At 41.5% G+C, this 15224-nt stretch overlaps 1 protein-coding gene across 21 annotated transcripts in view; it reads left to right on the top strand.

Moving 5' to 3' along the window:
* Nucleotides 1-15224, top strand: part of LOC102279683 (zinc finger and SCAN domain-containing protein 12) — a 49540-nt gene that overhangs the window by 10911 nt on the left and 23405 nt on the right. For 6 of the 21 annotated variants that reach the window (XR_011462243.1, XR_011462245.1, XR_011462244.1 and 3 more), the window contains exon 1: nt 14433-14750. The exons of 10 other annotated variants lie outside the window; for them this stretch is intronic. Coding sequence is in view for 3 of the 11 variants with exons in the window: in XM_070361080.1 (XP_070217181.1) it covers nt 14695-14750 (56 nt within the window). In the remaining 8 variants the exon portion in view is untranslated. Of the gene's footprint in view, nt 1-14430; nt 14751-15224 lie in introns of those variants that run through there. 5 more of the 21 variants (XM_070361085.1, XR_011462241.1, XM_070361082.1 and 2 more) reach the window with 5 other exon arrangements.

Here is a 15224-nt window from a genome sequence, read left to right as displayed (position 1 = left end):
TAGTTTATTGTGTCTTGAGGTTTAAATTCTTATCCAACAGAAATACATAGGGATTTTAGGATGAAGTTAAAGAAAATATAGTAGGATAAGTTTGCAATAAAATCAACTTCTCAAGTTAAATATATACTCCATATAGTGATATAATAGGCTTCCCAGGTGGCTCAGTGGTAAAGAATCCACAGAGCTATTGCAGGAGCCACAGGAAATGTGGGTTCGATCCCTGGATGAGGAAGTGGCAGCCCATTCCAGTATTCTTGCTTTGATAATCCCATGGACACAGGAGCTACAGTCCATGGGATTGCAAAGAGTTGGACACGACTAAGCAATTGAGCACATAGTTATATAGTGTTTATACTATTATAGTTTGAGTTCATAAGTTTTAAATGCTTCTCCAATATGCTGAAGCAGCATGTTTGTTAGCTTTTAAAATATTTAAAATATGAACAGATTAGGATTTTAGAGGAAGTATTTCTAATGAACTGAGTTTTTACATTTGCAATTGAAGGTTGAATGTTTGATTTGTTCTGTGCTTGTTTTTTTGTTTTGTTTTTTTATAGCTTTTCAAAAATTCTTAATTTTCTCAACAGCTGGTAAAACACCGAGAAACAAAATATGTTATATATGCTGTAGAGACAGATGTACTCTTAGAATGCAAAGATGGTTCATGCAATTAAAATGACTTACAGTTCACCAAACTAACTTTCCTTGTTTTCTGATACTGATTGTACTAATTCTCTTATGCTAATTCTTTTATCTAGGATCCACATTCCTCATTATTTGAGAAATAATATTTGACTTAACCTGTAGGCAATGCAGTCACAAAGAGTTGGACATGACTTAGCAACTGAGCATGGACACAGACAATGGCATGAAGACCTTGGCTGTTTCTGTGATTATTCCAGTCTTCCAGACCAGAAGTTCTTAGTTGTCTCTTTACATTTCTAAACTTCCCTCACTTCTCTCTTTTCCCATCCTGGCTCCTTTTATTCACCTGTGAAGTCTCTAGTGTTGAACTCATTTCAGGTGTTCCCTGGACCAGTATCCATCCCTCCCTGTGCCCTTGAAAAGTCCAATCTGAAAGAGATTTTTGGTTTTATTTTTGAGCAAGATGTAAGAAATTCAGTTTTATGATTGAACAAGGTATAAGAAATATTGATTCAAATCCAATTAAATAGGCTTATTGGTTCTTGAAGGATAGTCCAGCACCCCTTTCAGCAGTTAGGACAGTGGACACTACATCAAGAAATGGTTAAGTGGGATGTCCTTGGTGGTCCAGTGGTTGACTCTGCTTCCACTGCAGGGAGCCTGGTTCTGTCCCTGGTCAGGGAACTAGGATCCTACATGCCTTGCTAAGTCGCTTCAGTTGTGTCCGACTCTGTGCAACCCCATAGACGGCAGCACACCAGGTTCCCCCATCCCTGGGATTCTCTAGGCAAGAACACTGGAGTGGGTTGCCATTTCCTTCTCCAATGCATGAAAGTGAAAAGTCAAAGTGAAGTCGCTCAGTCATGTCCAACTCTTAGCAACCCCATGGACTGCAGCCTACCAGGCTCCTCTGTCCATGGGAGTTTCCAGGCAAGAGTACTGGAGTGGGGTGCCATTGCCTTCTCCCTACATGCCTTAGGTGCAACCAAAAAAAAAAAAAAAAAAGAGAAGAAATGGCTAAGTGTCTTGCAACTAAAACCTACCTAGAGTTGTGGATAGAGCCCTGAAGATTCTCTTTCACTATAATTTTGAGTTGAAGGTCAGGACTCTAGGAGAATCAAGACTGTCCATATTTTTATATTTGGAAATGATTCCTATTTTCTGTATCTGACAATGCTTTCCTTTAAAAAAAGTAACTTCTAGTAGAAGATTTTTTAATATTTTCCTAGTAAGACAAAAGTTATTTCTGAGGAGATTCTAAATGAAAGTATACCTAAGGTCAAAATTTTATAAAATATGAAGATTTTCTGTTTTAGAATTTTTAAATACAAAATATATACCAACATATGTGGGTCATTGGTTAAATGTTGAGTTAATAATGGAGAGAAATGTAGATTCTTTGCAGAGGGAGATGGAGGATAGAGGGAAGTGTTTTTGGCCGAAGGACTAGAGTGAGGCAAGACCCCAATTTAAGACATGTTCAAGAGGCAAAGGGTTTCCAGTTTGTCTGGGTCACAGAGTTCCTGCAGGGAAGTGCAGGAGTGGGAGATTGTAGGTGGGGGCCAGATTGAGGGCCTTGAACACTTTTCTAATGCATTGAGTCTTTGTTTGATAGGCAGTGTAGAATCATCAAAGGTATAGTAGGAGCTTTTCAGTATATAGTCAGAGAATGCATACATGCATGCAAGTCACTTGAGTTGTGTCCGACTCTTTGCAATCCCATGAACCATAGTCCATCAGGCTCCTCTGTTCGTGGGATTTTCCGGGCAAGAATACTGGTGTGGGTTGCCATTCTCTGATTCTCCTTTTCCAAGAATAAAAAAATACTGAGATTTAAAAAGAAATTTTGGAGTTTAGCTCATTTCATACCTACTTGAGAAAAGTGAAACCCAAGTGGTTAGTTATGGTGATCTGTTTTTTAGCCATATTAAAAAAGTTTTTTTAAAAAACTATGAACAAAGATCACTGTGAATTATATGTAGTTTCATGAACACTTAGACTTGGAGCCCTGAGACACATTTTCAGTTCAGTTCAGTTCAGTCACTCAGTCATGTCCGACTCTTTGCGACCCCATGAATCACAGCACGCCAGGCCACCCTGTCCATCACCAACTCCCAGAGTTCACTCAGACTCACGTCCATCGAGTCAGTGATGCCATCCAGCCATCTCATCCTCTGTCGTCCCCTTCTCCTCCTGACACATTTTAGGCATCAGCAAAAAACAGATGAAAAGAGGAAAAGGATGGCCAAAATGTGAGAATACAAAAATGAATCAGAGGGCAACAATGGTGTCCAAAGAGAAAAAATAAAAAATAAAAAGATAGATACAGAGACATCTTTACCAAGTGATGTTCTTCATCTTCACAGTAGGTATTAGAAGTCCCTCCATCTCAGTTGTTTCAAGTGTCTTAGGTACTGGTGTCTCAAGCAGTGGTAATCTCTGCCTTTGGTTCTCATTTATTTTAATACTATCCATAAAAAGGAGAACTGGGAGAAGAACACAGTCTGTAAATTACCCTGTGATGTTTTTAGGTCTCTGGACCCACATTCAGATTTCCATGCTAGCAACCTTAGCTCTATGATGAAGTCACTGTTTCTTGGTGTCTACCTGTGTTAGAATCACCTGGGCTGTTTGAAGTGCAGTTGCCCGGCCCCACCCCAGACGGACAAAATCAGTGGTTAGGTTACTCAGAGGGACTCAGTTATTCAAAGAATTAAAACAGTGGAGGGCAAGCCATCCTCTGCCCCTTTTGTTGCTGCTCTTCCCATAGGTGGGTGTTGATTATTGCTTCTGACCCTGGGAACCGAGTGAAGGTAATTGTCAGTTGGTATCTTAAGAGACTCTTCTGGAGAGTGATCCTAAGGGCTGAAAGCTCAGAGGACCTGGTGCTAAGGGAACCTAGGGCTGCGCAGCATCCGGTGAGAGTGGCCAGGTGTCCTCATTGGGGTAGAAAGAAACAAGCCCAGATTGAGTGGCTCCTGGACACCAGAGGTTACAAAAGAACCCTCGTCGACTTGCCTGCCTTATCGATTAGGAGGAAACCTCTGAGCATGCACCTTGATAGCTCAGTTGGTAAAGAATCGGCCCGCAATGTGGGAGACGTGGATTCAATCCCTGGGTTGGGAAGATCCCTTGTAGAAGGGAAGGGCTACCCTCTCCAGTACTCTGGCCTGGAGAATTCCATGGACAGTCCATGGGGTCACAAACAGTCGGACACAACTGAGCGGCTTTCACTTTCACTTTCTGAGCTTGCAAAGTTGGGTCAGTTGCCAGTTCAGTTCAGTTCAGTCGCTCAGTCTTGTCTGACTCTTTGCGACCCCATGAATCACAGCACGCCAGGCCTCCCTGTCCATCACCAACTCCCGGAGTTCACTCAAACTCATGTCCATCAAGTCGGTGATGCCATCCAGCCATCTCAACCTCTGTTGTCCCCTTCTCCTCCTGCCCCCAATCCCTCCCAGCATCAGGGTCTTTTCCAATGAGTCAACTCTTCGCATGAGGTGGCCAAAGTATTGGAGTTTCAGCTTCAGCATCAGTCCTTCCAATGAACACCCAGGACTGATCTCCTTTAGGGTGGACTGGTTGGATCTCCTTGCAGTCCAAGGGACTCTCAAGAATCTTCTCCAACACCACAGTTCAAAAGCATCAATTCTTCGGCACTCAGCTTTCTTCACAGTTCAACTCTCACATCCATACATGACCACTGGAAAAACCATAGCCTTGACTACACAGACCTTTGATGGCAAAGTAATGTCTCTGCTTTTGAATATGCTATCTAGGTTGGTCATAACTTTCCTTCCAAGGAGTAAGCATTTGTTAATTTCATGGCTGCAATCACCATCTGCAGTGATTTTGGAGCCCCCAAAAATAAAGTCTGACACTGTTTCCACTGTTTCCCCATCTATTTCCCATGAAGTGATGGGACCGGATGCCATGATCTTCGTTTTATGAATGTTGAGCTTTAAGCCAACTTTTTGACTCTCCACTTTCACTTTCACCAAGAGGCTTTTGAGTTCCTCTTCACTTTCTGCCATAAGTGTGGTGTCATCTGCATATCTGAGGTTATTGATATTTCTCCCGGCAATCTTGATTCCAGCTTGTGCTTCTTCCAGCCCAGCGTTTCTCATGATGTACTCTGCATAGAAGTTAAATAAGCAGGGTGACAATATACAGCCTTGATGTACTCCTTTTCCTATTTGGAACCAGTCTGTTGTTCCATATCCAGATCTAACTGTTGCTTCCTGATCTGCATATAGGTTTCTCAAGAGGCAGGTCAGGTGGTCTGGTATTCCCATCTCTTTCAGAATTTTCCACAGTTTATTGTGATCCACACAGTCAAAGGCTTTGGCATAGTCAATAAAGCAGAAATAGATATTTTTCTGGAACTCTCTTGCTTTTTCGATGATCCAGACATTGGCAATTTGATCTCTGGTTCCTCTGCCTTTTCTAAAACCAGCTTGAACATCGGGAAGTTCACAGTTCACATATTGCTGAAGCCTGGCTTGGAGAATTTTGAGCATTACTTTACTAGCGTGTGAGATGAGTGCGATTGTGCGGTAGTTTGAGCATTCTTTGGCATTGTCTTTCTTTGGGATTGGAATGAAAACGGACCTTTTCCAGTCCTGTGGCCACTACTGAGTTTTCCAAATTTGCTGGCATATTGAGTGCAGCACTTTCACAGCATCATCTTTCAGGATTTGAAATAGCTCAACTGGAATTCCATCACCTCCACTAGCTTTGTTCGTAGTGATGCTTTCTAAGGCCCACTTGACTTCACATTCCAGGATGTCTGGCTCTAGTCAGTGATCACACCATCGTGATTATCTTGGTCGTGAAGCTTTTTTTTGTACAGTTCTTCTGTGTATTCTTGCCATCTCTTCTTAATATCTTCTGCTTCTGTTAGGTCCATACCATTTCTGTCCTTTATCGAGCCCATCTTTGCATGAACTTTTCCGTTGGTATCTCTAATTTTCTTGAAGAGATCTCTAGTCTTTCCCATTCTGTTGTTTTCCTTTATTTCTTTGCATTGATTGCTGAGAAAGGCTTTCTTATCTCTTCTTGCTATTCTTTGGAACTCTGCATTCAGATGTTTATATCTTTCCTTTTCTCCTTTGCTTTTCACTTCTCTTCTTTTCACAGCTATTTGTAAGGCCTCCTCAGACAGCCATTTTTCTTTTTTTGCATTTCTTTTCCATGGGGATGGTCTTGATCCCTGTCTCCTGTACAGTGTCTTGAACCTCTGTCCATAGTTCATCAGGCACTTTGTCTATCAGATCTAGTCCCTTAAATCTATTTCTCACTTCCACTGTGTAATAAGGGATTTGATTTAGGTCATACCTGAATGGTCTAATGGTTTTTCCCACTTTCTTCAATTCAAGTCTGAATTTGGCAATAAGGAGTTTATGATCTGAGCCACAGTCAGCTCCCAGTCTTGTTTTTGCTGTTGTATAGAGCTTCTCCATCTTTGGCTGCAAAGAATATAATCAATCTGATTTCGGTGTTGACCATCTGGTGATGTCCATCTATAGAGTCTTCTCTTGTGTTGTTGAAAGAGGGTGTTTGCTATGACCAGTGCATTCTCTTGGCAAAACTCTATTAGTCTTTGCCCTGCTTCATTCCATATTCCAAGGGCAAATTTGCCTGTTACTCCAGGTGTTTCTTGACTTCCTACTTTTGCCTCCAGTCCCCTATAATGAAAAGGACATCTTCTTTGGGTGTTAGTTCTAAAAGGTCTTGTAGGTCTTCATAGAACCGTTCAATTTCAGCTTCTTCAGCCTTACTGGTTGGGGCATAGGCTTGATTACCACGATATTGAATGGTTTGCCTTGGAAATGAACAGAGATCATTCTGTCGTTTCTCAGATTGCATCCAAGTACTTCATTTTGGACTCTTTTGTTGACCATGTTGGCTACTCCATTTCTTCTAAGGGATTCCTGCCCACAGTAGTAGATATAATGGTCAAGGTCAGGAGGGGTGGCCGTGAGAAGATACCCCTCATCCAAGATAAGGAGAAGCGGCTGCGCTTCCGTGAAGAGATACCCATGTCCAAGGTAAGAGAAACCCAAGTAAGGTGGTAGGTGTTGCAAGAGGGCATCAGAAAGCAGACACACTGAAACCATACTCACAGAAAACTAGCCAATCTGATCACATGGACCACAACCTTGTCTCACTCAATGAAACTAAGTCATGCCATGTGGGGCCACCCAAGATGGATGGGTCACGGTGGAGAGGTTTGACAGAACGTGGTCCACTGGAGAAGGGAATGGCAAACCACTTTAGTATTCTTGCCTTGAGAACCCCATGAACAGTATGCAAAGGCAAAATGATAGGATACTGAAAGGGGAACTCCCCGGGTCACTAGGTGCCCAATATGCTACTAGAGATCAGTGGAGAAATAACTCCAGAAAGAATGAAGGGATGGAGCCAAAGCAAAAACAATACCCAGTTGTGGATGCGACTGATGATAGAAGCAAGGTCTGATGCTGTAAAGAGCAATATTGCATAGGAACCTGGAATGTCAGGTCCATGAATTAAGGCAAATTGGAAGTGGTCAAACAGGAGATGGCAAGAGTGAACGTCGACATTCTAGGAATCAGCGAACTAAGATGGACTGGAATGGGTGAATTTAACTCAGTTGCCAGACCAACCACGAAAATGACAGGTCCTCTGAGTTTCCTAGAGAGGCGGCTGAGGAACCGACGGAGATGCGTTTGAGTGTTGTGACGTATTTCCAGTTCCTGGTGTGAGCTGTGGCTTAAATACCCCTTTCCTTGGTTGACTCAGGACTGTAACTGGAGTAGGTGGAAACCTGGTTCATCCCGAGGCTGGATGCTCCATTTTTGGTTTAGTCGCCAAGTCACGTCCAACTCTTTTTGAGACCCCACAGACTGGAGCCTGCCGGACTCCCCTGTCTGTGGGATTTCCCAGGCAAGAATACTGGAGTGGGTTGCCATTTACTTCTGCAGAGATCTTGGGGCTGGATTGGGGGTGTTGTCCTCTTTTCCTAGGCCTGGCTTGGGTTCCTCTTGCTTGCCTTACATAGATCCCTCAGGACCGGACTCTTCCATGTTGGAGCTTCTGTAAGTTTCGGCGATGCAGAGAGCTAAACACAAACAGGGTACAGGGCTGGGTCTGTGTGCACCATCTGGTTTTCGAAGGAGACGCATTTACTAGTGGGGCAACTCCTCCAGTGTCCATCGGTTGATGGACCTTAAGGCTAAAAGATGGTTTCTTATACTTTTCGTGAACTTAACTGAGCAGTTTCTCAGTTTTCATGAAAAGCTCTTATAGTAATGGTCATGATTACATATTTGTAGAGGTTTAGTTCTTAAAAAAATAAAAACTATAACACGATCCTCACAGTTTTGCAAAGCAAAGGGAAGTGCTCGTTCATTTCTGTGGCTAAGAAAACAGATTCAAAAGTGTGGCAGGGGAAGTAGAGGAGGGTGGCAGCTCATTACTGTCAGGTAAATGTAGAAGTCCAAGTTTCTACTTGATTGCCATTTAGGTTCTCCTTACTGTTGGGTAGGGGTAGAAATTCTGAGTTTCATGTGGTCACCACAGACACTGTGTGAGCGCTGATTAGTTATTGCTGAGTGATGGTGGAAGTCCGGACCTCACTGGCCCTTTTCTGACGTTGCCTTAGTGTCACCGTTCCCTACTTACCCTGCCACAGTAGTTTCAGGGAAAACCAGCTAAAACCTAAGGTTTAATTAAGATCCAGTCTCATAACACAGTACAAAATAGCAATAAAAAATCCGAAATACCAAGAACCAGGAAGATCGCAAATGGAATGAAAAGAGATGCCAACACCAAGCGAATAGAGGTTTTAGAATTAACAGAGGTTTTAGAATTAACAGAAATTTATAGCAATCATGATTTAAAAAAAAAAAGCTTTGATGAGGGACTTTCCTGGTGGTCCAGTGGCTAAGACTTCTCTCCTGATGCAGAGGGCTCCAGTTCAATATCTGTAGGGGAATTAGATCTCACATAGTGCAACTTAGGGGCTTCCCTGGTGGCTCAGAGGTTAAAGCATCCACCTGCAGTGCGGGAGACCTGGGTTCGATCTTAGGGGCTTCTCTGGTGGCTCAGAGGTTAAAGCATCCACCTGCAGTGCGGGAGACCTGGGTTCGATCCCTGGGTCGGGAAGATTCCCTGGAGAAGGAAATGGCAACCCACTCCAGTATTCTTGCCTGGAGAATCCTATGGACGGAGGAGCCTGGTGGACTATAGTCCATGGGGTTGCAAAGAGTTGGACACGACTGAGCGACTTCACGTCACTTCTGTTGCAACTAAAGATCCTGCATGCTGCAAGAAAATCAGAGATCCGGTGTACTGCAACTAAGACCTGGTGCAGCCAGATAAACGTTTTTTTAAAAAAGCTTCAATGGGAAATTGTGAACACATATAAAAGAAGTGAAAATATAGAAAGAAACCCTCAGCAAGGAAATAGAAAGTCCTAGCAAGTAAATAGAAAATGTAAAAAAAAAATCAAGTGGAAATTTGAGAACTGAAAAATACAGTTATAATATTAAAAGCTCTGTGGGTGGCCTTAACAACAGGATGGAGGCTAGAGAAAATCTGAACTAGAAGACTAAACAACAGGAATAACCCAATTCTAACAACAGAGAAAATAAGCTGGAGATGGGGAAAAGGAGAAACAGAGGGTAGTAGGCTGAAAAAATAGTCACCCAAAGATACGTTCACTTCCTAATCACCAGAACCTAAAAATATTATGTGGCAGAACAGTGAATATTATTTTATATGGCAAAATAAGTGATTAAGGATCTTGAGAAAAGGAGATTATCCTGAATTATCCAGAAGGGGTCCAGAATGCCATAATAAATATTTTTATGAGAGAGAGGCAGAGGGAAATTAGACACACAGAAAAAGGTGATGTAAAGATGCAGGTAGAGATTGGAGTGGTGTGACCTCAAGCCCCAGGGACACCAAGGGATGACCAGGAGTGGAAGAGACAAGAAATGGGGTCTCTACCTCAGAGTCTCTGGACAGAGCCTTGAGTGTAGACTTCTGGCCCCTAGAATTGTCAGAATAAATTTCTGTTGTTTTAAGCCACAAGTTTGTGGTAATTTGTTATAGAAGCCAAAGGAAACTAATACAGTGATACAAAGAACTTCAGGGATTTGTGCAACTGTAGAAAGATGTAATGATCATATCAATGAAGTCCCAAAGAGGATGGGGCTTAATAACTACCTAAAATAGTGGCTGAAAAGTTACCAATTTTGGCAAGAGAAGTAAACCTGCAGATTCAAGAAGGTGATCAAAATGGAAACGGGACAAACCCAAGGAAATCCTTTCAAAACAGCATCACAATTAAACTACCCAAACCCTAAGACAGCGAAAAGATTTTGAAAGCAGCCAGAGAAAAATGACATCTGTAGGAGGAAATTCAAATGACAGTGGATTTCTTACGAGTGATGAGGCCAGAAGAGACTGACATGGTATTTTTAAAGAGCTGAAAGAAAGAAACTATCAAGCCAGAATCCTGTACTTGGTGAAGATATCCTTCAGGAGTGAACAGAAAAATCAAGACGTCCTCAGATGAGTAAGATGTAGAATTTGTCACCAGGAAACCTACATTTAAAAAAAATGGCAAAAGGACAATCTCTAAATAGAGAATAGTCAGGAAAGAATATGGGTAAATACAGCAAGCTTTCCTACTTCTCCTGATTTTTCTAAATTATGTTTAACTGTTGAAGCAAAAATTGTAATTTTGTCTGCTGTGGTGCTAAATATATTTAGAGGAAATATCTAATTAAGAGAATTATAAGTGGGAAGGGCAAGAGATGTAAAGGAAAGTAAGGTTTCTATACTTCACTCAAATTGGTAAAAAGATGCTACCAATAGAACGTGATAAGTGTGTATATATAACTGGAAACCTAGAGCAACTACTTAAAAAAAAGTATACAAAAAGATTTACCAAAGATGGTAAAAGTGGAAGCAGTGACAGATTTTATTTTCCTGGGCTCCAAAATCACTACAGATGATTACTGCAGCCACAAAATTAAAAGATGCTTGCCCCTTGGAAGAAACACTGACAAATCTATGCAGCATATTAAGAAGTAGAGACCTCACTTTGCCGACAAAGTTCCATATGGTTAAAGCTTTGGTTTTTCCACTAGTCATGCACGGATGTGAGAGTTGGACCATAAAGAAGGCTGAGTGCTGAAGAACTGATGCTTTTTAACTGTGGTGTTGGAGAAGACTCTTGAGAGTCCCTCGGACTGCAAGGAGATCAAACCAGTCAATTCTAAATGAAATTCACCCTTAGTATTCCTTGGAAGGACTGGTGCTGAAGCTCCAATACTTTTGCTACCTGATGTGAAGAGATGACTCACTGGAAAAGACCCTGATGCTGGGAAAGATTGAGGGCAGGAGGAGAAGGGAGCACAGAGAATGAGATGGTTAGATAGCATCACAGACTCAATGGCCATGAGTTTGAGCAAACTCTGGGAGATGGTGGAGGACAGAGGAGCCTATTCGTGATGTCACAGAGTTGGACACTAGTTAGCAACTGAACAACAACAAAATATCAAAAATAGATAAATCAAAATGCAGTTAAAAAAGGAAAAATGACTTCTTCTTGAAGTAACCTACAGGAAGCCAAGAAAAAGAAAATAGAGAAATATGGGAATTCCCTGACAGTTCAGTGGTTAGGACTCCGTGCTTTCACTGCAGAGTGCCTGCAGTGATCAAATCAGGTTTGATTTGGGAGACTAAGATCCTACAAGCTGCACAATTCTGTCAAAAAAGAAAACAAATGAAAAAATAAATATGAAATGGCAAAATTATAGAAGCAGAGAACAGAGTCCTGGTCGCCAGTCATTAATGAGAAGATGAGAATTAGGTGTGTTCATAAAAGGGATTAATGTAGTGATGGAAATGTTCTGTATCTTGACTGTAACAATGCTCTGGTTGTGACTGTACTATAGTTCTGCAAGATATTGCTATTAGTAGAAACTTGGTAAAGAGTAAATGAGATCTCTGCATTCTTTCTTAAAACATATGAATCTACAATTATATTAAAATAAAATTTAACTTTAAAAAGCAAAATATAAGCATAGTGTTTTGTGAGTAGAGAAAGTAATATTGAATTCAAGTTTCAGTGTGCAGAAATCAAGCTTTATTGGAAGAAAAAAGTTAATTCTCAACTAAGAAAACCTATCTTGAGGTCAGTTGGATAGAATTAGATGAATTCTATCTGCAACCTGAATCCCTCTTGCCAGGTAACATAATAAATTCACAGGCTCTGGAGATTAGGTGAGCAGTAGACTTCTTGGTGAGGGTGGAGCAGGTGGTGTCATTATTCTACCTACTGCCAGTAGTCTGCTGTCAGCACCCAACAGTCACTCTATAGCAGTACCTCAAAATACTTCTCGTTCTTTTTATAGCTGCCTCGGTAGTCATGCCACAGTTTATTCAGTCAGTCACTTGTTGATGGACATTAGGTTTGTTTCCAGTCTTTTAGCTTGACTATCTAAATAAATAACCTTGTGCATATGTATTTTGTAGATTTGTCAATATATCTTTCGGATGGATTTCTATTGCAGGGACAAAGAATAAACTTATGTAAGCAATTTTGCTACATTTTATTATTTTTCCAAATAGGGGCTGTACTATTTTGTGTTCCAATTAAGAGTGCATAAGAGCTCCTCTTTCCTCATGAATAGAGTATATTGTCAAACTTCTGAATTTTTTCCAGTCTGATAAAATGACTAATGGTACTTGAGTGTAGATTTTAGTTTGTATGTTTATATTTAGAGTGAAGTTGAGCATCTTTACAGACATTTGAGCACTGCTACAATTTCTTATTCTGTCAGCTCTTCATTTCCTTTGTCCATTTTCTCCATTGGGTTATTGGTTCTTTTCTTTTTTTCTCTCTTTTATTTTTAAAAAATATTTCATTTATTTGACTGGGCCAGGTCTTAGTTGAGGGACGTGAGGTCTTTGATCTTTACTTCAGCATGTGAACTCTTAGTTGTGGCATGTGGGGATCTAGTTCAATAACCAGGGATCAAACCCAGGCCCCCTGCATTGGGAGCTCGGTGTCTTAGCCATGGGACCACCAGGGAAGTCCTCAGTTATTTTCTTTTTAGGAAATATTTTAGGAACCCTTTATATATTTGGAATATTAGTCCTTTGTGATATGTTGCAAACATTTTTCCAGTGTATTATTTTTCTTCTGACTTTTCTTTGTGGTATTTTTTGATAACCAATCCATTTTATTTTTAGGCAGATTTACTTATTATTATTATTTTTTTTTTTTTTTTGAAATTGAGGCAAGGTTTCCTGTTCCCAGATGTTTGAATTATTACTCATGTTCTTCTAATACATTTATAGGTATATTTTTTACATTTGTTTTTTTGATCCATTTGGAATTTATCCTGATTGTGATATGTGATGGGCGATATTAATGCAATTTTACTTTTGACCAAATGGCTATCAGTTGTCCTAATACAACTTATCTACAAGCCCTTCATTTCCCCCATTGATTCATGATGCCACCATCATTTACTAAATATCCATATGTACCTCGGTCTAGTGCGTGGTGCGTGCATACTTACTCATGTCCAACTCTTTGTGACCCAATGGACTGTAACCAGCCAGACTCCTCTGTCCATGAGATTCTCCAGGCAAGAATCCTGGGGTGTGGTCCGTTTCTGTCTGTTCTTACACAGTATCACACTCAATTGTAGGGACTTTATAACGTGTGGTGATATCTGATTAGTATGTCCCTCACTATTGTTCTTCAGAGGGTATCATGGCTATTCCTATTTTCCCATTTGAACTTTATAATCAATTTGTCTAACTCTAGAACAGTATTTGTTGATACTTTTATTTTAGAAGATTGACTTCTTTGTTGAGTCTTTTGAACTGTCTTTTTAGCATGTGGCTTTCTATTTGTCTAACTATACATTTGGCCTTTCAGGAGGTTTTCCCCATACAGGTTTTGCAATTTTTTCCCTACACTTAGTCCCACTTATTTTCTTTCTCTTTGTTGCTGCTGCTGTTGTTACTATAAATTAGTATTCTCTTACATTATATCTTGTAACTTTATCACTGGTTATTTGCACATTGGAAAGTACTGCTTTCAGTGTGTTAATTTTATATTTTTGCTGCTGCTGCTAAGTCGCTTCAGTCGTGTCCACTCTGTGCGACCCCATAGACGGCAGCCCACCAGGATGCCCCATCCCTGGGATTCTCCAGGCAAGAACACTGGAGTGGGTTGCCATTTCCTTCTCCAGTGCATGAAAGTGAAAAGTGAAAGTGAAGTCGCTCAGTGGAGTCGGACTCTTTTTACTAAATTATCTTTTAGTTTTCCCATTGAACTCAATGGGTTTTCAGATGTATACCCATTATCATTAGCACATAAAAGGGAACTGTAGAAGGTGGAAACGTAAGCAGAAACCGCCAGGTTGACCCTTGAGAAGTGTGTAGAAGAGGTCCCCTCCTGAGTCTGGAAGACCTCAGGAGAAATCCCTTTGAGACATCTTTAATATCAAGGGTGCTGAAACCCAAATAAACGTGAGTGAAAAAGCATAGGATTTACCTAGCTCAGATAGGCTCGCCATGCCTCGACCACCCATCAGTTGGGAGGAATGGGGATACTAGCAAGCGGAAGACTAGCAGAAGGCGAAAACTATCGTCAAACTGCGGGCCTGTGAATCCTCCGTAGTCACCTCTCGAGAGTGCACGGGAGAACTACCGAGTAGCAAGCTCACTCTTCCTAGAGTGGCGGCGGAAGTGACCAGATGCTCCGTACTCCGTGGCCGCTTCCGGCCTTTGTGGGTCGCTCTTGGTGGGTTCCGGTTCGGAAATCGTTAGAGACTTCACCCCCTTGAATCCGGGAGGGAAACTTCTGCTGGCCTCCTGGGGCTGCGGTTGAGCGAGCTTTTGCTGCGAACGCGGCGGGTGGGCTGCTGGCCGTCTTCCGGCCAGGCTGGAGCGGGGCATCCTCTGGTGCTCACTTGCCCAGGTGGGTCCGCGAGAAGCTACTTGAGGCAGAAGCTAGCCCCCAGCCCTCTGAGAATGGGGGTCACAGTCCGGGATGAGGGGGAGACCCGGCTGTGCGCCTCATACAGGAGGTATGTGCGCCTCATACTCATACAGGGCTTGCCTCGCGCTGTGTACCCTTCTTGATTCTGCGCCATCTGACATTTCCGAACACTCGTCGGTCACAGGCGCTGACCCACGTCCTAGGGCCTCTTTTTCAAGCATCCCTTTATATTTAGAATTACAGGTACTAGGGTAGAAGAGGGCCTGAAAAAACAACGTCTCCAGCTTTTTTGCTTGATAAAGAATCAGGAGCAGAGAGATTAAGTCCCTGCGGAAATAAATTCATGTAACTGCAGCTTTTATGACAGTGATTTCCCATTATGCATCATCTGAGTTTTTAAAGAATTTAAAAAGAAAGTACTCAATGATGTCTCAGCTTTTTGTTATAATTTGTTTGCTGTAAATGTTTGTTTATTCCATTTAATTCTCCTTTTTTCTATTACTAAGTGGAAATATTTCCTTCTTAGTCTTACTTTTCTTGTCCTGAAAATCCTGAAACAACT

The sequence above is a fragment of the Bos mutus genome, chromosome 23, assembly GCF_027580195.1.
Source record: "Bos mutus isolate GX-2022 chromosome 23, NWIPB_WYAK_1.1, whole genome shotgun sequence".
NCBI lineage: Eukaryota > Metazoa > Chordata > Mammalia > Artiodactyla > Bovidae > Bos > Bos mutus.
The sequence above is the reverse complement of the archived record's forward strand: the minus strand, read 5'-3'. Positions and strand labels throughout refer to the sequence as shown.